Source organism: Paroedura picta, chromosome 6 (assembly GCF_049243985.1).
Source record: "Paroedura picta isolate Pp20150507F chromosome 6, Ppicta_v3.0, whole genome shotgun sequence".
Lineage (NCBI taxonomy): Eukaryota > Metazoa > Chordata > Lepidosauria > Squamata > Gekkonidae > Paroedura > Paroedura picta.
This window is the reverse complement of record NC_135374.1, coordinates 42,454,844-42,479,069: the sequence shown is the minus strand read 5'-3', so window position 1 is coordinate 42,479,069 and position 24,226 is coordinate 42,454,844. Positions and strand designations below refer to the sequence as shown.

Here is a 24,226-nt window from a genome sequence, read left to right as displayed (position 1 = left end):
AGGCCTGCTAATGAGCTGGCCAGCCCCCGCCCGCCCCACTTGATCCAGCTGCGAGCTGCTGCCCAAAGCCACCTTAAGCTGCATGGTGGCGGGCCAGGGGAGGGGACCCTTTCAAGGCCCATTCTTAGGAATGGGCTTTGAAGCTAGTCTTATACATATTACTCAAGGTATTTTGAGCCTTATCACTTTGCATAAGTTTATATCAAAACAGCCCTTAGGCTTGTGGAAATCTTTACAAAAGGCAGAAGGCATCTTCACAAGTGACACAAAAAAACAATGAAACATGCGTTTACAATTCTCTTGAAAGAACAACACTGATCAGAACTCATTCAGTTCTGAAATGCTTCTCTTCTGTTTTCTAACTATTGTTAACATTGCAGAAGTGACACTCTAGAAGGCACTCTCGAAATCTGTCATTTAAATGACTAGGCTTGCAACTATGTGCTTGTAACCTCCAGTTTAATTTTGTTAGACAAAACAAAAAACATACCCAGAGAGATGAACATTCTATTCACTTGTACTTAAATGATATAAACCAGTCACCATATTCAACCCGTGGCAATATTTAGAGAACATCCAGTGGGCACCACAACAAAATGGCTACTATTAACGGGGAGAGGGACCAGCCACAGAATGTTAGGAGGCTATCAGCCAGGTGTACTACTACAAGGGAAGCTTCTTCCATGTAGGAACTGTATGCAAACACAAAGGTGTTCTTCCAGAATTGCCTGAAGCACATCCTACTCCAAAAAAGTGTGGCAAAGCAAGAAATAATTCTATGCTTTGAAGAAGCAGCAAACAGGCATAAAAACATACATCAATGCAGTGCACTGGCCCTGGAGACCACTAGTATTTTTAAAAAGCCTTAGGATAAATGGTTTATCAGGATGCTTACCTAATGGAGTCACCTCCACAGTGACAGGCACAGAGGTTCTCTCTGCTACCTTGTGCCAGCTACCATTGTACTGTGGTACCCACAGAGCTGCTTGGCAGAAGTAGTAGCCAGAATCTTCAATGCCCATGTCACGTACCAAGAGGTGGTAAGAACTTCGGTCGATTTGGCTGAGACTAATGAGAGTAGAGTCACTAATTACAGAGTCACGGTCTGCACTGAGCAAAATCTGAGCATCTTCCATAGGGCCATCTGGTGACTCACTGTAGTACCATGTGACCTCTGCTTGGAAAATACCACTTCTATCCGTTGTGAAGTTGCAGGTAAGATAGAGGGAGTCTCTCTCTGTCACAGACACATTAGTTCTAGTGATGAACACACCTAAAGCTGTTGGGAGATGGAATGGGGAAGAATTCAAGACCAGAACATTGTTATTTTTAACTTCATAAAACAGCAAGTTACGTGATTGTCAGTTTGCATTCTCTGCTTATTTATGTACACCTTTCTATTTGCATGTAAAGTGCTTCAGGTGAAAATTGTTCAAAGTTAGAATGAATGGCAGCAAAACAATCTCCTTCAAGTATTACTGATACTGCCTTGCTTAGAAAGATTACGGTTTATTTTCATATTTCTGGAATTAAAAAGATACTTTGCTTATGCTGGTATATGAAAGGCCTAATCCATTTGTACCTTTTCTACTAAAATTCATTGAGAGGCTAACATAAAGCAGCTTAAGAAGGTTATTAACTGTAAACAGGAGGCAGTTTTAAATAATTTTGAAACCTAAATTTTATATACATATAATTTGTTTTGTTGAATTTTGTGTTACCTACCTTGAGCCAACCAAGGAAGGTTGGGATATAAAAATAATAATTAAATTTAGCAGTGATATATGTATGATCCCTTTCTGACTAAAAGGTTCTCCACAAAACTCTATAGTGTGGCTTGCTACAGTTTCTTCTTCCTGTTACCTCTCTTTTACATAAAGGTTTCAAACAGTTGTTTTTAACCGACACCAAGGTGTACTAAAACATGCTTAATCATAAACTTAGGAACTTGGCAAATCATTGCAAAAAAAGAAAAAAACAAATCTTGAAAAAATAGAGGTTTATTTTATTGTTTAACTGATGCATACTTTCAAAGAAGGGGCAAGTTGATTCAGATTTACCAATTTAACCATGATCAAGACCTAAATAACACTGTAATTAGCTATCCTGGTAATATTCTCAAAAATCCTCTCTATGATGATTAAAAGGATTTCAGGCTTTGCCAGAACACACACTTTTCCAAAACATACCAGCCACACAGGGAGAGCTATATTACCCTGTCTGAGACTATCTGGGAGAGCCAGGTTCTGATCCCCAAACTCCTGTGGAAGCTTGGCTGGGTTATCAGACTTGTTATTCATAATAGACCATATTAGATTATTATTGTACTTTGTCAACGGTACATCTTGCTTGTTATTTCTTTCACAATATGACAATTGCATGCCAGTGTCTTTTGCCACCTGTGTCCTTGGATACTCATATATCCAGCAAACAAAGTACAGTATTTGCAGTATTTGCCGTATAAGACTACTTTTCTCCCCTGAAAAACAAGCCTCCAAGTGGGGGGGTCGTCCTATACGCCGGGTGCCCTTCAGTTGGGATAGACATAGCTTCCCATAGTGGCCCATAGTACTGTAATGTAATGTAACAAAGTCTATATTTTGAGTGGAAATGTTGGGGGGTCGTCTTATACGCCCAGTCGTCTTATACGCCGGCAAATACGGTATGTCATCTAATGAAAGACAGTACCACTAACTTAAAGATAGCTGCAGGTTTGTTAGCTTTAATCCCTGAACAATCTCTAAAACCTTTTTGAACAAATGCCCTACAATGCCTACAATTTTCATACACATTGTTGTTTTCCCTCAATGTCAAAACCCTGTGGTATTTACCATAAGCTGTATTTCTGTTTTGATTTGATTTTGCAAGCCAGCAGCCATGAAGCCCTATGAATTCCATATGCCTCTCACACCCCACATATCGCTCACATTCTCTAGTCTTCTACACATCCCCTGTACCATCCCAGTCACCCTTTGTAATTCATATTCCCCTCAGCTATCCCAGAACCTTGGCTACTTCCTACTGAGAGTGACTAACCCCCCATTCTTTCCATGCCAGCCACCTGCAATCCCAGGCAGGTGGGGGAATGGCGATAGACCTCCCAAAAGGTATTTAAGACCTGGTATCTCCCCAGTTCAGGCAAGAACTGTGTATGCTGTCACTTCAATGTTTCCCATTAAAAAATTCTGATTACTACAAATCTTGAGTCTTTGTGGTGTCTACGGAGCAATCCTCATACTCTGTGATGGCACACCAATGTTCCTCAAATCCTTCACATCCCCACCCTTGTTGCCATTGCAGAGATAGAGCTGCAGACCATCTTCATTTGATGCACACTCACCTGTTGGCTGCACCACAACTTTAGCTACATCCACACTTTTTTCTTGGATCTTTTGCCATGACCCATCTGCATCTTTAACCCACTCACTCACTCGACACCTGTAGGTACCCTCATCTGATGGAAGTGCCTGAGACACAGACAAGCGGTAAATGTCACTGGCGATGGCATCTAAACGCACGTATCCACTGATATAGCGCTCGTTATAATCTGGGCCAGGCTGAAATTTGCCTTCATGCGTTAAAGAGAGAATTTCTTGCCACATGAAGCCATTCTTGAATTCCCAAGACACATGAAGATGGGTGTGTTCTGAAGAGTTGGTGGAAGCCGAGCAGCGCAACTGAAATGAATCCCCTTCCGATAAGTTCCAAGCAGATGCAGAACGTGCTTTTGACCCAGTCACAGTTAAGCCATCTGCAATTACTATTTAGAGAAGAGAAAGTTATCAGGCTTGTTATTCATAATAATACATTATTTCGTGATAAAGGTGAGGGTGAAAATTCAGTCATATTTACATGAGATCAAGAATAACAAAGTTCAATGAACTTCCTGACAAGCATAACGAGAAGTGCACACCAGATCTTAATATGTGACTTTAACGTGTATCAGGCTGAAGACAGGTTATATTTTAACAACTCTGCAAATATTTATAACACATTTTATAGGCCTAAATGGGAAAAAAATCTTCTTTCAAACAAAGAAGCCAAAATGTATCCCATAAGACAGTTCAAGTTAACTCTTCTCAGACAGTTCAAGTAATGCTTGAAAAATTATGCTAAGACCCAATGCCAATTGTAAACACCCCTCACCCTGCAGAAATACCTTTGACTTCGACTACAGCATTGTAATTTCCATGAACGACAGAATCAGTGCTGGGTGTAGTGCAACGATATATCCCTTGATCCGTAGGACGAATGCTTCCAATCACAAGTTCCACAGCATTGTTGCTATTGCGCCTCAACATGATGTCTCCACGAGAAACTCGATCTTGATATTCCTGAGACATGAATGAAGGATCCCAAGTACTTACTACATGTACAAATTTAGAGTCCTGAGTAGGGTTTGCAGAGAACTCCCAATCAAAGTTCTGTTCACTGGGTCCATCATATTGAGTAACATTGCAGGGAATTGTCACTTCTGTGCCTTCAACTCGTACTAAGGGACCAGAAGGCACCTTCACAATACGTCCAAGGGTGGAAACTGGAAGAGAAAACAGACCCCCACAAAATCACAGTTTGCCTAAATAAATTGATTTTTGGAAATGGCCAAAGCACATGCATTGTCTGTACGTTACAAATTATATCTCCAACATGCATCATCTGTAGTTCTGTATGTAACAGCAAACTTGTGAGTTGTAAGTTCCCATTTGGAAAAAAAATTTTTAAATGTCTCCCTCAAACTCATAAACATTAATTTCAGGCTAACATTCTCCCAGCTCCATTTCCATTCATGTACACTCAAATGAAGTTGTATATCTTCCTCCCATTTCATCACAGAATTTACATATGTGGTGTCTAAACTTCATAGTGAGTAAACCCTCTGATACAAATATGATTTTTACTAATTATAGATTCAAAAGCAGTCACTATATGCCTTATTTGGAAAAAGAGGGGTTTAGCTCCCCCTAGCTTTTGTGTTGTATAAACAAAAATATCAATTTGGTTTTAGACAGTTCTGATCAATATCAAGTAACATCTTCACTGTATTGAGGTTAGGAATGCAAACAATTATTTCATGTCAATACAGACAAGTTCAACTGAATTATGGCACTGAATTGATGTATGAAATATTTCTTTTATTCCTCTGAAACAGCAAAGGATTCCTCCTGCTTCTGTTCACAGTAAACAAAATTCAAATTAGTGTACACAAAGTAGTAGTATTCTTCAGGGCATGCAAAGCTAAATTATTTAGGTTGGTCTTTGGAGGGAAACCCTCTATGTCAGGGGTAGTCAACCTGTGGTCCTCCAGATGTTCATGGACTACAATTCCCATGAGCCCCTGCCAGCATTTGGAGGACCACAGGTTGGCTACCCCTGCTCTATGTCATTATACCTTGCTGAGCCTGCTTCCCTCCCCAAACCGCACCCTCCCAAGGCTCCACTCTCAAATCTTCAGAAATTCCCAAGTCTGGAGCTGGCAAGGCTAAGGAGAACTGATCTCTGCAGCTGGGAGATTTTGTGATTCCTAGAGAGCCCCCACTTCCACTGTTGGTTTGGGTGCCGGGAGAAAGCAGGTGGGTGGCCAGGAGCACCTCCAACCCTACTGCTGCTGTGCAGATGGTGGAGGAAGCAAGGGGGAGCCAGGGAGTAATGGGATGGAAAGAGATAGAGTGATTGGACAGAGGGCAGAAAAAAGGAAAAAAGAGAGATGAGCTGGGGAAGCAGAAGACTGATGAGCTGGGGGGGGATAGGAAAGAAAGAGAGTGATTGGGGAGGGGGTAGAAAGAGTGAGAAAGTGACAGGCATGTAGGGGAGAGCATGAAAATGGGTAGCAGGAGGGAGAAAGAGTGAGAGACTAAGGGGGAGAAGGGAGGAATCAAAGGTGGGGGATAGCCACTTCCACAAATTGTTTGTGAGTCCCCTCTTGTGCTATCTATTCCTTACCCTCAGCTCCACATATGCCTTTTCAACTGTGAAGACATTTGCGTTTGCAATTTAAACTCCATGTGTAAACTCTACCTGTGCACTGTGTACTTGCTCTAGCTCCTAACACAACAGCAAAATGTCTCAAACTGGGGAGGACTGACCCAATCAGGAAAAAGAGAACAGAAAGTATGCACAACCTCTTGCAACCAGGGGGTCTTCATGGACACTTGAACAATGAAGAGAACAGAGTTTCATGGCTAGGGTATAAGCTCATTTTAGCTTTGTTTTCTAATGCTTATTAAACTGCTTTGCATTGTTTTTACTACCTGCCTGAGGCCCTGGAAGAAAGGAAGGTATATAAATAAATATATGAAAGGAACATTTGGTCCAAAACGAAAAGCGAGTCACAGCCTTGCACTGGGCTTGCTCAGGAGCCCAGATCACTTCTGCAGCTTTGTATGGCTTTTGGCAGGGCTCCTCACTTACTCAGGACGCAAAGCAAGCACTGCCTTCATTTACAGCTCAATGCTTTCCATAAAAGGAAAACTGTTTCAGACGCGGAGACACTCTTCAAATTTCAACCTCTAAACAAAATTGTTTAAACATTGTGTAACTCCACTCCATCATAATCCATTCTTCCCCCTCCCCCAGTCTGTATATTATATGTTTAGCTTCTTGCAGTAGTGCAACATCAGCAGCCCCGAACGCTGACTTTTTCCTCCCCAGGACAATCCAGATTCTCAGCACCACAAACAAAAAAAGAAGATCCAATATTAATTATTCCCTCCCCAAACATACACTTAAAACCACGATTCAAGTCAGCTCAAGGAAAGGGTGGGGTGAGGAGAAGAACTGTAGCAAGGGGTCTTACTTCCCAATCAGTTCTAGAGAAGACATACAGTAAAGCATTGCAGCCTAGTATTGTACAGAGTGGGGGAAATGCATTATCAGCTAGCTAGTCAAATGTCACTTGATCAGAATCAAATACCCCCAGAAGAAGAGGAACTGTTTTTTCCTACCACACTTTTTTACTATCCGAAGGAGTCTCAATTGCATTCCCCTCTCCTCAACAGACACCCTGTGATGTAGGTGAGGCTGAGAGAGCCTTGAGAGAACTGCTACTGGCTCAAGGTCACTCAGCTGGCTGCATGTGGAAGAGTGGGGAATCAAACCTATTTCTCCAGATTAGAGGCCACCACTCTTAACCACTACACCAAGCTGGCTCTCAAAAGTCAAGTGTATCCCAGCACAAATCTACTGTATTAATCTGGTTCCCAAACATGGTCACTGAACACCAAGGAAGTCCCATTTGGTGCTTAAGAACCCTGAATCCAGCCTGTTATAGGCTCAGCTGTGATGTTCAAGAAGAATCTTGTTCAACTGGGACACATTCTATGTTTTCTCAGACAATGCCATGTGAAGACTATCTTGCAGACTATAACTCAGATTATATATTTAAAGAGACATAACATACAATAAAGTTGAAACACGCCCTGAAGGGCAGGGTTGACTTTAACAAACCAGAAAAGCTTTGCATACATCTGGGCTGGTGGATAAAGGATAGAATCATAGAGTTTGAAGGGCCCACACAGGCCATCTAGTCCAACCCCCTGCTCAACGCAGGTTCAGCCCAAAGCATCCTAGAGCATCCAAGAAAAGTATGTATCCAGCCTTTGCTTGAAGACTGCCAGTGAGGGGGAGCTCACCACCTCCTTAGGCAGGCATGCTTTTCATTTTTCTGACCCAGATGTAGAACTTTTCTGACCCAGATGTAGAACTTCACACTTATATTTATTAAATTAGGAAAGACAACTACGAAAGTTCCTTTGGTGAGAAGAAATAGACAAGGAAGGGAATTTTCAAGGATCATACCTAAAAAACAATGAATGGATGTCCCGATTTAATAATGCTTTTGATTTTCTTCCCCCTCCCTTCCCCCTAAGCTAATGGAATAACCAAACTATGAACTGTTTGTGATGTAAGAGTGATTTTGAGGGCTTCGTTTAGCTTTTAACTAGATGGGCTGTAAGTGGTTTGGGGACCAGACTACTGTATCTTATTGCTATTAGTTGCCATAATTTCTTCCCTCTGTTCATGTGTCATATTTGCCTTTTTGATGTATGAGTTTTGTTTTCATTGTGTCCACTAAGCCATTTTAATCAAAGTATCAGTCTGTGCATGTTGCTTACTGGTCAATGTTCACCCAGTGGGCCAGATGCAAGGGCTGTGTGCATCAGCGCTGCAAGTATAAACTTACACTCTCATAATACAAAGGCAAGCGAACTGCTAGACCATACATTCATGCCAAGGCTAGACCATGCATTCAAGCCACTGTAGTACTTTAATGGGGAAATGTGTTTGGTCCACATCCCAGTGTGGCTCTGTAAACAGTAGAAATTTTTCTTTTCCTAAAATAAGCTCCAGCTGTTCTCTTGTCAATCTTTCTTGCTACATACTCACCTGAAAAACCAAATAGCAATAATAATTTCCTATTTTCTATTAAGTGCACGTTGTAAAATCCGTGCTTCTCCAGTACTGGGCTCCTTTTGGCTGAACATGCTAACGGGATTTTAACTCCTAGCCACCATAAACATTAGCCAATATTAAAACAAAACACACGACATCCATGAATACTTTCTCTAGCACATTGGACAACCAATAAAACAGATTGTTACATCATCTGTACAACATTTTTTCTTGTAATGCACTTTCCTCAGGGCATATCCAGATAGACGGAGAAATACATTTTGTAAAGACATGTACTTCTGTTTTGCATCTGCATAATGCAGCAGATTTAATACTGTGGGAAGCAGAGATGACTTTCCAGTTCATATGCCATAATATTTTTAAACTTGCTGATGTAATAATCCAAGTACTTTACATTTGCTCAAAAGGAAAAATGATATGAACTTAAAAGGAACCTTTACTTTTAAAATACTCATAGTACAACCTTCCAAGGTTACAAGAATTCTAGAATATCTAAGGAAACCATGATAATTCTAGCACTCTCAATATTGGTAAATTTCCAAAGACATCCTTATCCATTGTTGTTCCTCTATATATTTCTGAAACAACCTAGGGGGTGGGATGTGTCCAGCTGTCCAAGTTGGAATAGGGCCAATCAGGGTGCAGCCAGCTTTGCCCTGATTGGCCCTGCCCCTGCAGCTCTGGCCCTGGACTCTAGCCTCTTTGCTCTCTGGCCCTGGACTCTAGCCTCTTTGCTCTCAGATGCCTCAGTGCCTGGAGCCAGCAGCAGGTAAGGGGAGAGGCCCTGGGCAAAGGGTCGTGGTGGATGGCTTGCTAACAAGGGCCTCCTGGCCTGCTAGGCTGGGCCTGCTCACGAGGGCCTCCCAGCTTGCTGACTGCCTGCTAAGGAGCTCTGTCTCAACCCTGCTAACAAACTGCCCAGCCCCCATCCGCCCCACTTGATTTGGCTGCGAGCTGCGGCCCAAAGCCACCATAAGCTGCCTGGCCAGGGGAGGGGACCCTTTCAGGGCCTGTTCTTAGGAATGGGCTTTAAAGCTAGTTTCAACATAAAAGGCTTTTAACCGTGTACATGACATGAACTGTGCCATGCAACATATACATGTATCTACTGTACTTCATTTCCTTTTCATAGTGATCACCAACTGGAGGCAATTGCCCACTACATAATGCAGAATAGACATGTGTGTGCCATCACATGAGGTAGAGTGCATGCAGGATTTATATACAGAAATAATACTGTAGGATGTCCATCTTGTATAAAGAAGCTATCTATTTACTTAAAGATATATTTACTTAAACAGTACAGAGAAAAATATAACATCTCACAGGAGATTCACGCATTAAGCAAACAAGAAGTTATAATATTTTTATTTGATCTAAATAGCTAGTTGCTCATAGCCAGGATTGCAATATTCCAAAAATGAAGATCTAAAAAGAGATGATTTTGTCAAGACCGGTATATTTATACAAGGATTACCAGGTTCTATTCAACTCATCTTTCCTTTAAAAGTCAACATAGTTCTTGTTCATGCATCAACTGAAGCAATGGATCTTGAATCACACTGGTGGAAAATATCAAAGGTTATTTTCTACCTTTCAAAAGAGGAAATGGAAAGATGTTTGCTTGTAAGAACTTTCTGAAGGATTGGAAAGAAATTTATTCTGAAATGAAGCAAATAAACAGGTGAATTAATCATCCATAAAATGAATTCAACCTTCATGGTTCAGTGATTTAATTCAGTGGCCCATCAAACTATGAGTACATTCTAGCTGTAGTTCAACATAGATTAACTTGAATCCAAAACCACAGATATTTAAACAAAACAAAAGAAACAACAGAAATGGAATAGAATCAGAACAGTTATTTGAAAGCTTGTTAAATATAAATTCAGAACTTTATAAGTTTATAGTTCAGAGTTCAGAGAAGTGTTCAATTAAACTTATGATGGTGTTACTCCCAATGTCACCAACTACATTATTGATACATAAGGTCAGCGATTTTAATTACTTTATCAATTCAGCGTCTGTGTGAATTTCCCACAGGAATGGTGTCAGTTGGTTTTTAAAAGCCAGAACCTTTATTGGTTTGATCTCAAAACAAGCCAGAATGACTGAAGTTATGGCTTGTACTCAAAGCAAGGACAACATTGTGGCCTGACTATCAGGTCAGTTATTGACTTAAAAGCTGTGCAGCAGATTAACTTCTAAGTTTTAGCTGCTTTCACAGAAAGCTAATAATTGATAGTAACACAAGAAGGCTACACTTGACTATATACAAGGCTTTGCTTTACATGCAAAGTCTTTGCAGACACATCCCATTCCAATGCAATTAATAAAAATACTGTTGTATCCAGGAATACAACAGGCGCTAGAACTTGTGGGAACGGTGGGAAGAGGAAGGGGAGGACTTGTCCAGTCTGTAAGAGCATGAGGTTGAATATGTGTGTTGTGTGGGGGATTGTGGTGGGTTGGTGACAAATGAGGGTGTGGGTGTAGAGATGGGTGTCAAGAATCTGTGGTTTGGAATGTTCATTTAGTATGGGAGAGGACTTACCTCTGGGAATTGTGGCATAGTGGTTACAGATGAGCTTTCCAGAGTCATTTCAGATATGTGAAGGGGAAATCAGACTGGAGACTCTTCTTAGGGGGAAGATTACATGGCAACCAACTCCTCCCAGTTCTGCGTTCAACCTCATTTTCCTTCTTGTGTTAATTAGGCCACAGATGCCAAAATATACCCCTGAATTGGTTGTACTGTCAGCCCATACTGAATTATGTATATTTCATAATGACTCAGTGGCTCTCAAGAAAGATCCCTTCTTCATATCTAAGGCTAGTTCAGACTTTCACATCCACCTACCCATGGGAGGTCCTTCGGCCCTAACCTGATACATAATAAGGAAAGGATTTGGCACAAATTGGATGTGCACAGGACACTGTTCACTTATCTGAGAAGAACAAACACACACAATACCTTTATTGGCAGACCTTTGCACAAAACTGGTCCCCCTCAAAACTGGACTTCCAAATCTGCTGGTAATCTGAAGAAATACATGTTTATTAAGGGACCATTCTCCCAGTCCAAATCTTTTCTGCTTAGCCAGTCTGCCTCCAGGTTGGAAAGACTCTTTATGTGTTCTTTGTCTTATCAGGTTCTACTTTGTCTTATCAGGTTCCTTTCTGCCCAGGTTAGAAGCACAATAGTTTCTTTGAATAACAATCTTGAGCTGGTGCCATCCTGGAAGTTGCTATGTGCCCCTGTGGATGTTGTCTGTTCACACCAGAACATGAGAGCCTATAAAACCCTGCTTAAAGGCCAGGAGTGCTAGTCTCACTGCTTGCAGCTCCAGCCAGTTGATACAGTACTATTCCTCTGTCTGGTTCCATTTTCCTTGTGCTGCCCTGCCCTACCAATGGGCTTCCATCATGCTGGTCTCCATTAACAGTAACATCAAATGTGGCTGGAGTATGTCAACTCCCTTGGCCAGGTTGGACTTCTGGTCCCTCTTTGGGATGGGTTGTTGGTGCTTCATAATATCTCTCTGAAAAGAAAGGACATTACAACTTCTTTGTAATGGCATCTCTGGAGTAAAAACATGTCCATGGCACCAAATCTATTGCAGATATCATGAGGTCCAGAATAGCTGACAGGTACATTTTGTCTACAGTATATCTTTTTCAGAGACCTTTCCCTAGGGAAATGATCTTCTGATGTTTCTCCAGTGGTAGCAAGACTTTGTTATGGTATGTATCCAAGCCCCCAAGTGGATTAATTCTTTTTGTGAGTGTCATGTGACTCTTCTGTTCACTGATTAAAAAACTATAGCTGAAGGAACTGTATAGCTGAATGGGTTAAGTAAGCCAATGTCATGGCATCTCTGGCCCTGATTAAAATATCATCTACACAGGGCTAGACATGAATTCCATCCTTACATAGATTCACTACCACGTCTACCATAACCCTGGAAAAGGCCCTCCGGGAAGAGGAGAATCCAAATGGCAAAGTTTGTATTGGTAATGGCATCCTTGAAAACAGAAATGGATACTGTCTGGAGGTATCTGGATATGGAGGTAGGGTTCTTTCAGATGTAAAGAAGTTAAATAGCCATTTTCTTGTAGGATGTGTCTCAACAAGTCTTTCATGACTTGTAAGATGTGTTTCAGGGACCATTCAGAATCTTGTTTGATTTTTTTTATCCAATTTTTCAAAGGCTTCAAATTCAGAATCACTCTCCATTCCCTTGATCTTTAGAGCAGTGGTCCCCAATCTTTTTATCACCGGGGACCGGTCAATGCTTGACAATTTTACTGAGACCCAGGGGGGATAGTATTTTGCCGAAGGACGTCGCCGCCACCACCTGAGCCCCTGCTCCATTTGCTTTCCCGCCGCCGCCCTCTGGGGGGTGCTGCCAGCAGGAGCTGAGCAGTGGCATGCTGAAGGGGAGCCCCAGCCATGGTGGCAACCAGAGAGCACCAAAGCTGAGCCGGCAGCAGAGTGGCAAGGCAGCCCCCGAGGTAGCAGCCAGGGAGGAGGAAGAGGAGGAGCCGCGGCCCGGTACTGACTGATCTACGGACCGGTCCCGGTCCCCAGACGAGGGGTTGGGGACCACTGCTTTAGAGAACTACAACAAATATTAAGTACCCTCCTTTGAATCTCCAGTCCATGGGTCCCTCTTCTATGGCTTCTATCTCTAGAATATGAAGGATGGCCTGCTGCAACTGAAGACGTCCCTGGTGAGATTCAGGTGTCAGGGTAGAAAGGAAGCGATGAGGAAGAGGAGAGACAAATTCTGTTTTCTAGCTTTCTACTACTATGACAAGAACTCACTTCTCCTGCATTGACTCATTCCAGATTTATGAAAATAGTTCAAGACATCCTCCTATTTGATAGTCATGTGTTATTTTTCTTGATTGATTAATTTTTTTCTTGCCTGAAATTGGATGGAAGTCATTAGTGAGTTCTGGCTCTGTAACCAAAGGATCACAATCCTCTGAAGTCCTTAGTGTCCTTTCCTCTAAGAGGTGTCCTTTGGCCATGAAAGGAATGCATTGCCTCACTCCTAGCTTCCCTCTCTCTTGTACCATATATAGACAAAATAGCTATCCCCCTTCTCCTTCCTTTCCACTATCTTGCCTAATGTAGATTCTCTAAACAGTAGTCTTCTTGAGAACTTTTCTGAAGAAAAGTTGCTTTTTGACAGTGGGCCCACCTTCCAGTATGTAAGCCAGATGTTCCTTCTAATGAGGTTGTTAGCTGCCTGTGCTCTGGCACAGAGCTGTATCATATCCAAGGTAAATTGGGCAGCTCTTTTTATTTTAAGCAATGTTCTTTTTAGGTCTAATGGATCTGCATCTGAATTTTGCAGCAAATTGTATGCCCAGGTAACTATGGCTCCAGTAGATAATACAGCTGATGCCTGGATGAATAGAGAAGAAGCCTTATGTGACTTTTTAAAGGTTCTTTCATTTTATGATCCATAGAGTCCTTGAGGGAATTTTTGCCATCTTTAGGTAACACAGCCAGAATGCCGTGCAACTACTTGGGTGTCCACCAAATGGTATCATTAGGCAATGCATAAAATTTTTTGACTATTGAGGCTAAAGAATTTCCACAGCTTGGTATTACCCATTCTGCTTTAATGACTTCATCAAAGAAATTTGGGGGTGGTGATGCTGTTAGGACCCTGGCGGGTCTCTTAAACCCTCTGCTGTCTAGACTGGCTGAGATCGATGGTCTGGGTTTGTCTGAAACAGCCTATAAGAGTATTGATGACTTTAATAGGTGTTGGAAATGTTCTGCCTGGAAGAATCTAGATGAGTTTTCCTGAACATCAGCCTCCTCTCCAGACCAATCCCCCTCTGCTCTGTCAGAAGTACAGAAATTTGAATTAAAGAAACCTCTGGGTAAATGGTGGGATCTCCTAGTTCAGCTAAATATTTCCTGTACCTCAGACCATTTAGAAGTCTTAGATTATATGGGTGCCTGGGACTCCTCTGAGTCTTCAGAAGTGGGAGCCTTAGAACATTTAGGGCATTTTGAAGGCCTGCCTCTTTTGTGTGTTTGTGTGTGTGTGTGGGGGGGGGGTGTTGAGGAGGTCTCTGATGACAAAGAGTTATGGGACATGCCTCTACCAGTGCTGCTTCCTTCCTAGCCTTTCTGTAGACTGCTTCTGTTCTTGCAAGAAGTCCTGCAAGCACAGTTCCTGCAAGCACTAGCAAAAGGGAAAGCCTACAATGGGCAGCTAAACTGAACTTCCAAAAAATGATCTCAAGGCCTAGGCCATCCATTCCATGGTGGGAGTTGAAGGTGTAGGAAAAACTGTTCCAGGCACCATGTTTGGGACTTCTTGAACAGAAGGAGCAAAGAATTGGGCCCAGGGTGGGTTGTTACTACAGTTCCCCCACTTTCCAGCAATCTGTTCAGGAGTTCCCTGGCTGGATTGTTTCCTCTTTCTATCTTGGAGATTGGTAATCTTACCCCCAGATCCCTACAAAGTGATCTTCACCTCTCAAAGGCTCCTGCACTTGCTGCTGCACACGGCACCAGCCTGTGATTCCAGCTGGGTTGAGGCTTGATTGTTTGTTGTTGGCATCCAGGAAGAAGTGCAACCCAAAGCCTTGGGCCTTTCTCCCCTCACAGCTGGCTGTGAGGCCATCAGGAGGCTTTTTCATTGCACAAAGCTTTGGGCAAGGGAAACCCTTCTCTTCTATTTTTTATTCCTTTTGCCACCGACACATTTTCTCAAGCTGGCTAGGGGCACAGGATCCTTCCCAGCATTTCCCAGGATTTCTTCTTTATCTCATTCTGTGACTAGATTTATTTATTTGAGTGGAGCAAAGCCAGTGTACCCTACAGGAGCAGTAGGGCTATCCTAACAGGGGGTGGGGGTTCCAACAGAGGGACTCACAAAAATTTGCACAGCCCTACCAGGAGAATACAGAGGTGTGACTTAACCAAGTTTGGATGAATTCCTCCACTGAAGGAGGACAGTCCTTTAGTCCCATATACTCTAATCTTCTGTCAGACTCTCCACCATGCTCAAAGCCAAGCAGATTACAACAGGTAGGAATGAAGATCAGATGACTCAATTCCTATGGTAAACTATCTGACATGTTCCTTAAATCCAAGACCATAAATTCCCTTCACTTTCCATATTGACACACAGATTGGAACCTCTAATTTGGATCCAACAACAAACTTCCCAACCTACCCTTCAAATTACAAAAATGCTACTTACCAGGAACAGTGGAAAAGTATATGGCACTTTTCTCTACCAGAAGTGGTCTCAAATCGTCTTTCCTTTCCTCTTCCCACAACAGACACCCGGTGAGATTGGTGAGATTGGTGAGGCTAAGACAGCCCTGATATTACTGCTCAGTCAGAACAGCTCTATCAGTGCTGTGGCGAGCCCAAGGTCACCCAGATGGCTGCACATAGGGGAGCGAGGAATTAAACCTGGCTCACGAGATTAGAAGTCCGTGCTCCTAACCACTACACCAAGCTGTAATTGTCTACAATTACAACCCTGTGTTTTATTTTGTTCTAACAGGTACTTGAAATAGGTCCCTTTGGACCAATTATTCAGGATAAATTGCTGTCTGTTCATTGTTATCTACCATACTACCTATCCTTTAAACATCATAAAGCTAACATACATAATCGGCATTTGCTATCAAATTATGATAATATCTAAAACACATTCAGCCTGCAACTGGTTTCTGCAGGAGTCTATGAGAAATGCTCTTAATTATCTTTCCCACTTACTATGTTTTGCTTTCCAGAGTTAATTCCGAAGTGTCTAATGTAGACAAGCATGCCCCAAAAAATCAAGGATGGAGGCTGTGCCTGTATGTTTTACATTCCAGAAATGTACTAGACCTGCACACTTTTTGGCCATACAGCTATTGATGACATGATGTAAAATCATTAAGTTTCTTCTTTGAGTACCAAAAAGTATATTTAAAAAGCATACAGCTAAGATCCATGTTTGCACATACAAACCAAATGTAGAAAACAATGGACTCTGGAATGTTAAAAGGACATGCCAATGAAGTCCAGTGGCCTCTTAAGTTTTATTCAAGGTATAAGCTTTTGTGCTCTTTGTCAAATACAGTGGAACAGAATATCCTCAAGCATTACATATAGGCAGAGAGAGGACAGGGTGTGTATGTTTAATTGGCAGGAAGGGTGAAGATACATAAGAGATTGGGCGATATTTGCTGAGTTTGGATTCAGTCAGTAATAAAGAACTGTGAATTGCCATAAATAAGAATACAAATACATGAATTAATGAACAGACATGACAAGAAGTTTGAGGTCAACAAAGGTCAACTCTGAGTACCAGCAGGAACTGGGAGACTAGTTATGTGCAGATGCTTATTCCTTCAGTTATATTGGAACAGATTTCCTTAAATGTTACATATAGGTAGGGGGAGTTAGTTGTTAGGAAGTGCTAGTTAGAACAAAGCAATAAATATAGCTTAGATTGGAATAGCACATTTGGTAAGATATGTAAATAACAGCAAATCAGCATGTAGATGATAAAAGGAATAATAAACAGATCTGAGAACTGTAAGTCCAGCGCCTCCCTCCAAAAAACCCAACAAGTTCAATTTCTGGATTTAAGGGACAACTGAGTAAGTACTGTAATAACTTGTAATTCACTGTTCCAGTCTGTTTCTGAACTTTCTTTGCAATAAAACAGCTACTGTTTGGTTCTCCCATTGGGTGTCCTGGGAGGTTGAAATGTTCCCTTACATGTTTCTCAGTTTTGTGATTATTCATGTCATATTTTTATCCATTTATCCTTGCTGTGGAGTTTGATCTGTTTGCCCTATGTAGAGAACAGAGGGGCATTGTTGATATTTAATGACATGTACAATGTTAGAAGATGAGCAACTGAGTGAGTAGTAGTAGTAGTAATAATAATAATAATAATAATAATAATAATAACAACAACAACAACAACAACAACAACAACAACAACAACTTAATTCTTATAACTCACCCTTCCCCAGGTGACCCAGGGCAGGTAACAACAAATCATAAACAATTCAATATGTTAATATATTGGATAATTTAGGTGTTATAAACTTTAAAAGCTGCTTATCTACAGTTAAAATTATCCCAAGGGTGTCACTGGGCTGAAGAACTTTTTCTTGGCTTCTGGAAGGAATTTTTAGGGAGGGAAAGAGGCTTCTTTAGGTTTCAAGAAATCTTTAGGATTCAAGAAATCCCAGAAAATGATGTCAGCAGACCATGCCTTCCTGATACACCCCTGGAAGTTATATGTCACCAGAAGTGACATCACTCTCCTGCATCACTGCCTCCCCTGCTCTTACCCCAACACCAAGCCTCTACCACTCCATGCCAGAAATGATAATGTGACCTACTTGCTGGGCCAAGTCTGGGGCAGGCCTCTTTCATTCCATCCCTCTCCCCGCAATGCCAGAAATGGCCTGGTAGCCTATCCCGGTGGGCCAGGAATGGGGCAAGCCTCTGCCTCTCCCTTGCCCCCTCTCCCAACACCAGAAACTGTCCAGTGGCCTATCCTGTTGGACTGGAAGTGAGGCACGCTTCTGCTGTTCCATTGCCCCTGCTACCCCCACCCCCAATGCAATTAAGTAAAAATGAGATACTTACCTCGCTGAACTCCAAGTGCTACCATGTGCAATGGACCTCAGCCAGCAAGGATTTTTATGGCCAGGCCCTCACCCCTTCCCACCTCCTCCAGGCCTATCATTGGCCATTTAGGAAGGGGGAGCAGGTTGACAGAATCATATATGGTCATATCACTCTTTAAAAAAAATAAATAAACATTAAAATTAAAGGTAAAGGTATCCCCTGTGCAAGCACCAGGTCACGTCTGACCCTTGGGGTGACGCCCTCTAGCGTTTTCATGGTAGACTCAATATGGGGTGGTTTGCCAGTGCCTTCCCCAGTCATTACCGTTTACCCCCCAGCAAGCTGGGTACTCATTTTACCGACCTCAGAAGGATGGAAGGCTGAGTCAACCTTGAGCCGGCTGTTGGGATTGAACTCCCAGCCTCATGGGCAGAGCTTCAGACTGAATATCTGCTGACTTACCACTCTGCGCCACAAACTCCCACCTAATTGGCAAAAACCTTCCGGGACTGTCACAAAACTCCAGAGCATTCCACCAGGTCAGGGCCAGAGCTGAAAAAGCCTTGGCCCTGTTTGAGGCCAGTTTTACTTCTTTGGAGCCGGGGAACCTAAGTAGGTTCTGAGTATTTGATCTAAATGTTTTTTGGAAAACTTATGGGGAGATGATGTTAGGTTCAATGATTGTGTTGTCTGGGTGTCTGTGGCAGCAAAGTAAGCATCTGAATTTATTGCAAGCTCTGGTACCAGTGTCCATGTTCAGATTAAATGTTGCATTATTGTGGGTGAGGAATTGTTTCAGATGGGGGGGGTGGCGGCTGTCTGTGGGCATGGATTGATCCCGAGTACTTGTGAAAGAGAACTGTCATTTAGTAGAGGTTGTAAGATGATGATGTGTTGGACTGTTTTGAGTTGAGAGCTCTAGATGACCACTAGTGGCATCCTTTTATTGTTTCTCTTGGGTCTGTCTTATTTCTAAAGTCTGAAATGATTGATTCTAGTCCTTAGCACTTATTTTTCCTACCTATAAAAGGGGGGGGGGGACACTCTTGAACCTTTTTTGGAGTTTTTATAAAATTGCTGAAAATGGCTTGTTTACATACTCAGTACCATTTACTGGAAGAATCTATCCAATTACAGCCTTTATTTCCTACTGTGCTTTGCAGTAGACCAAGAAGTAGGTTAGGCAGTCTGAAAGGAATTTCAGAGTGTCAAATTCTGCTAGCTATTTCAAATACAATTACTTAAATCTAATTAGAGGAAATCTGTCTTTCCCTCACTCCACACATTTCTTCTCCCACTTCTTTTATCCTACATTTTTATTTCCTTCCCTTCAGCAGACCTGTGGAGTTTATCCTAAATAAAATGGCAGGTTTTCTGCATTTCTTCCAAGATACAGCAGCGCTGTAACCTGCCACTTAATCCTCAAGAGAGGCTGTTCAGGGAGAATGCTGCTTCATTAGATGAGCCCAACTCATAATCTTTATGGCTAAACTCTATTCAGTGTGGAAGCAGCAGAGCATCTTCAGCTCACGCCATGCACTAAATGCCATTGCCCAACAACGCAGGTCTGCCTTCCAGCTGTAATGCCACCTTTAAATATGGCCTGTTCATGGTATGTCCTAAGAGATCTATATAATCATCATCCCAGAATGTTAGTAAAGGGCAAGAGCAGAATATGGCTTAGATGCAAAAACAGTGTTTGCTCCCTGGCGGTACGGGGAGCGGGGGGGGGGGGGCTTTAAACTGATAATGTGAAGTATTTATCCAATGGAATTAGCCTGGGTGTAATTGCTTAAAACCTATTATCACCACCAGGCTGGAATAATGTATATTGCATCTTAAGCAAAGCCTCAGAAATGTGATCAGAAGCTAATTGCACTACATTGTTCTAAGCCAAGCATAACTTCAGCTATGGAAAAACAGGTACTGAATTCTCCACTTTACTATCTCTGGTCATGACATGCTTCTGGTTACTTAAATATTTTCTGGGCCATCTTTTTTGTTTAAAATCAAAACATTTATGACAACTACATGCAAATAATAAAAGTTAAAAACATGGATAAAATCTCAATTGTATATACTGTGTAGTACAGCAAGTACAGAATCAACATTAATACATGGAACATGAGGAACAAAACCCAGATGCATTTTGATCCCTAAGGAGTCTTCCTCAGTGTTAAAATAGATTAAATCACTTGGAGAATATAGAATATTATATATTAAAGGTAAAGGCAAAGGTATCCTCTGTGCAAGCACTGAGTCAGGTCTGTCCCTTGGGGTGACGCCCTCTAGCGTTTTCATGGCAGACTCAAAACGGGGTGGTTTGCCAGTGCCTTCCTCAGTCATTACCGTTTTACCCCCCAGCAAGCTGGGTACTCATTTTACCGACCTCGGAAGGATGGAAGGCTGAGTCAACGTTGGGATCGAACTCCCAACCTCACGGACAGACAGCTTCAGACAGTATTTCTGCCGCTTACCACTCTGCGCCACAAGAGGCTCTATTATATATTAGGGCTTGCTAAGTGGTTAAAAAAATCTAGAAAGTTGAGCTTCAACTAATACATATTGTATATAAGAATGTCTAATATGAAGCCCACAGTATGAACTATTGTTCAAAAGCCACCACACTCAGTCTTGTCTGACTCTCATTCAAAATGCATTCTCATGTGTTAAGCAAAGAAGATCATTGGGCAGCTCCCTGGAGGACTGCTGTCGGAGACTGTCATTGGTATGGCACATCTTATGGGTTCCTCAGGGTTCACACTAGTGAATCTCAGTGTAAAGCCCTTAGAAGAAATAATTTGTGTATTTGGAATCAGCTGTTATCCATATACTGATGAGAGCTCATCGCTCAATGGTGCTCTAGAGCAGTGGTCCCCAACCCCCGGTCCAGGGACCGGTACCGGTCTGTGGATCAGTCGGTACCGGTCCGCAGCTCCTCCTTGTCCTCCTCCCCAGCTGCTGCCTCAGGGGCTGCCCTGCCACCAGCTCACCTTTGGTGCTCTCCGGCAGCTGCCATGGCTGATCCTAGCAGCGCCCCTCCCCCAGCAGGTGGGGGGAAGTCAGGGGCCCTGGCGGGAAATAAAGCAGAGCAGGGGCTCAGGCCGTGGTGACGACGTCCCTCAACAAAAGACTACCCCCCACGAGCCTCAGTAAAATTGTCAAGTGTTGACCGGTCCCCGGTGATTAAAAGGCTGGGGACCACTGCTCTAGAGATCCCAAACCAGTGCCTCACTGCTGCAGTTAAATGGATAAGGCTGAAGAAGCTGAAACTGAATCTTGACAGGATGGGGATAATGCTGGTTGTACATATTGAGATCTTGGGGGCACTGTGTTCCCCATCTTTAATGGGGTCCAGCTAATACTTACTAATTCTTTTAAGAGCCATGGGGTTATACTGGATCCAGCACTAAAACAGGAAAAACAAGTTAATGCCATTATTATTATTAAAAACCTTCTGCCAGCTTCATGTAATCCAGAAGATTCCCTTCCTTGATTTGGCTGATTATGCTCAACTGTGAAAGCTTTACTTATCTGTGCTATGTCTACTAGAGTTTCCACCTTGCAAAAGAGAAAGATCAGCAGATACCTATTCATGTATATTCCCAGTGGTGGTCTCTACCTCATGAAACAAGCTACCTGAGACAGTCAGGAAGATACCCTATCATTGTACAAAATATGAAAAACAGTAATGTTCAAAGAGATTACAATTTTAGTAGAATGGAATATTCCATGAGGGCACCTTTATAATGAAATAGGATTTCATAGGCGGGATTAGAGGAGTCACAAATTGGGATCAAGATTGCAGGGAGAAATATCAACAACCTCAGATATGCAGATGATACCACTCTAACGGCAGAAAGTGAAGAGGAACTAAAGAGCCTGTTGAAGCGGGTGAAGGAGGAGAGTGCAAAAGTTGGCTTGAAACTCAACATCAAGAAAACAAAGATCATGGCATCCGGCCCTCTCAATTCCTGGCAAATAGATGGGGAAGAAATGGAGATAGTGACAGATTTTATTTTCCTGGGCTCCAAGATCACTGCAGATGGGGACTGCAGCAAAGAAATTAAAAGACGCTTGCTCCTGGGGAGGAAAGCTATGGCAAATCTAGACAGCATCATAAAAAGCAGAGACATCACCCCGCCAACAAAAGTGCGTTTAGTCAAGGCTATGGTATTCCCAGTTGCAATGTATGGCTGCGAATGTTGGACCATAAGGAAGGCCGAGCATCAAAGAATTGAGGCTTTTGAACTCTGGTGCTGGAGAAGACTCTTGCAAGTCCCTTGGACTGCAAGGCGAACAAACCGGTAAGTCCTAGAGGAGATCAGCCCTGACTGCTCTTTAGAAGGCCAGATCCTGAAGATGAAACTCAAATATTTTCGCCACCTCATGAGAAGGAAGGACTCCCTCGAGAAGAGCCTAATGCTGGGAGCGATTGAGGGCAAAAGAAGAAGGGGACGACAGAGAATGAGGTGGCTGGATGGAGTCGGTGTGAGCTTAAATGGACTCCGGGGAATGGTAGAGGACAGGAAAGCCTGGAGGATCGTTGTCCATGGGGTCGCAATGGGTCAGACACGACTTCGCACCTAACAACAACAACAAAGGATTTATTGCTCTTAGTGTACCTTTCCTTACATAGTTGATTCTTCTCTAATTCTGTAATCATAGTCCTAGTTCATTATGCTCTCTTATGCTGTTTGAGTACACTGTTTCCTGCAATCACCCTGAGTCTCAACAAGAAAAGCAGATCTTAACACCGGCCGAGGCGCCGCGGGCACTGCAGACTAAATAATGCGCTAAGGGCTGGGGGGGAGGAGTTAGGGCAGGCTCTCTCCGGGATGAGGAAGGGTGCCGATTGGCCCCTTCCTCCGGACTGACAATCGGGGGGGCCAATCGGCAGGCGCTTTGAGCCTGCCGATTGGGCCTTCCGATTGGCCGCCCGCCATCAAGGGAGCTACCGCGAGCCGCGCGCAGCGTGGCTAGTGGTTGCTCCCTTGCCGGCGGCCTGATGCGTCGAGAGGCACAAAGCGCCTCCAATGCGTCAGGGCGCCAGATTGCCGGCAATTGCTAGCCGTGTGCAGCGTGGCTGGCCGTGCCTCCCTTGCCGCACCTCGCCATTGCTCCCTTCCCGGCCGCCTGACGCGTCGAGAGGCGCAAAGCGCCTCCGACGCATCAGGCCGCCGGCACGCCGGCAATTGTGAGCCGCGCACAGCATGGCTCGCCGTGGCTCCCTTGCCGGCAGACTGCCGGCTCGGGGGCCGCACACTGACCTACTAGCGCCCGCTGTGTTTCAGGTACAGCGGGCTTGATTACTAGTTTTAAAATAATTAATTAAGCCAGGCTTGTAGTTGTCATGAACCAACTACTGTTGACTTGAATTCTCTAAACACAAGCTGAGAATGAGAACTGTGATGTCCCTTGTTGAAATATGGCCTTAATCATGGACTCAGTAGGTAGCCTTAGGTATCATTCTTGTTTGTCACTCCCATTCTGTAAAATAATACAGGGTTGTCAATATCATTAATGTCAGTGAAGTACACTATGCTTGTGACCTGCATTCAAATGTTAAGTATTGTTGTTTTAAGCTTAAGGTGATAAATATCAATGACAATTTCACCGGGAACTTCCATAACTAAGAGTATTGCCATGAAGAAGACAACAGAAGCTGCACTAAAATGCATATTTAAAATACACACAGTGAACACAGCTTCCCACCTTCAGAATGTTCAGATTCTCCTCTTCATGAAGAATGAAGCTATACCATGGCACACTTTGACATTCAGAGATTCTCTGCCCTTGAGTATAATGGCACACATTATTTTCATAAGCCGCAGCTGTCTGTCCCAACCATACATTTTCTTTGGTAAGAACTGAGAACCAGCCTTTGGGATTTTGCACTCTTTCCCCCACCCCCAAGAATCCCATGAGACATCAATAGGAATACAAGAAAGGGAAAATTGTCACTACCAGCTACTCTGTATCTGCATTAACAGATGTCTCTAGTCAATCAAGAACCTACCTCTTTATACCAGACTAAAACTGTGTACAGACTGGTAAAGAACTCAGTTTTCAGCTTCATTCCGTTTCAAGATAGCTCTTACTCTCACCACTATATCTCTGAGGAGGTAAGAGGAACTAACTGCTGCAACTTTTGTGGAATAAATGCTTTCAAAGTAACTCCCCCCCCCCCCT

The 24,226-nt window shown here is 42.9% G+C and overlaps 1 protein-coding gene across 2 annotated transcripts in view; it reads right to left on the bottom strand.

The window, feature by feature from the left end:
* The window catches only part of PTGFRN (prostaglandin F2 receptor inhibitor), a 121,189-nt gene that overhangs the window by 73,376 nt on the left and 23,587 nt on the right, over positions 1-24,226 (bottom strand). For both annotated transcript variants that reach the window (XM_077342285.1, XM_077342286.1), the window contains exons 2-4: positions 4,160-4,537; positions 3,341-3,760; positions 896-1,279 (exon numbers count right to left, since the gene is read on the bottom strand). In XM_077342285.1, the coding sequence (XP_077198400.1) occupies positions 896-1,279; positions 3,341-3,760; positions 4,160-4,537 (1,182 nt within the window). The remainder of the gene's footprint in view (positions 1-895; positions 1,280-3,340; positions 3,761-4,159; positions 4,538-24,226) is intronic.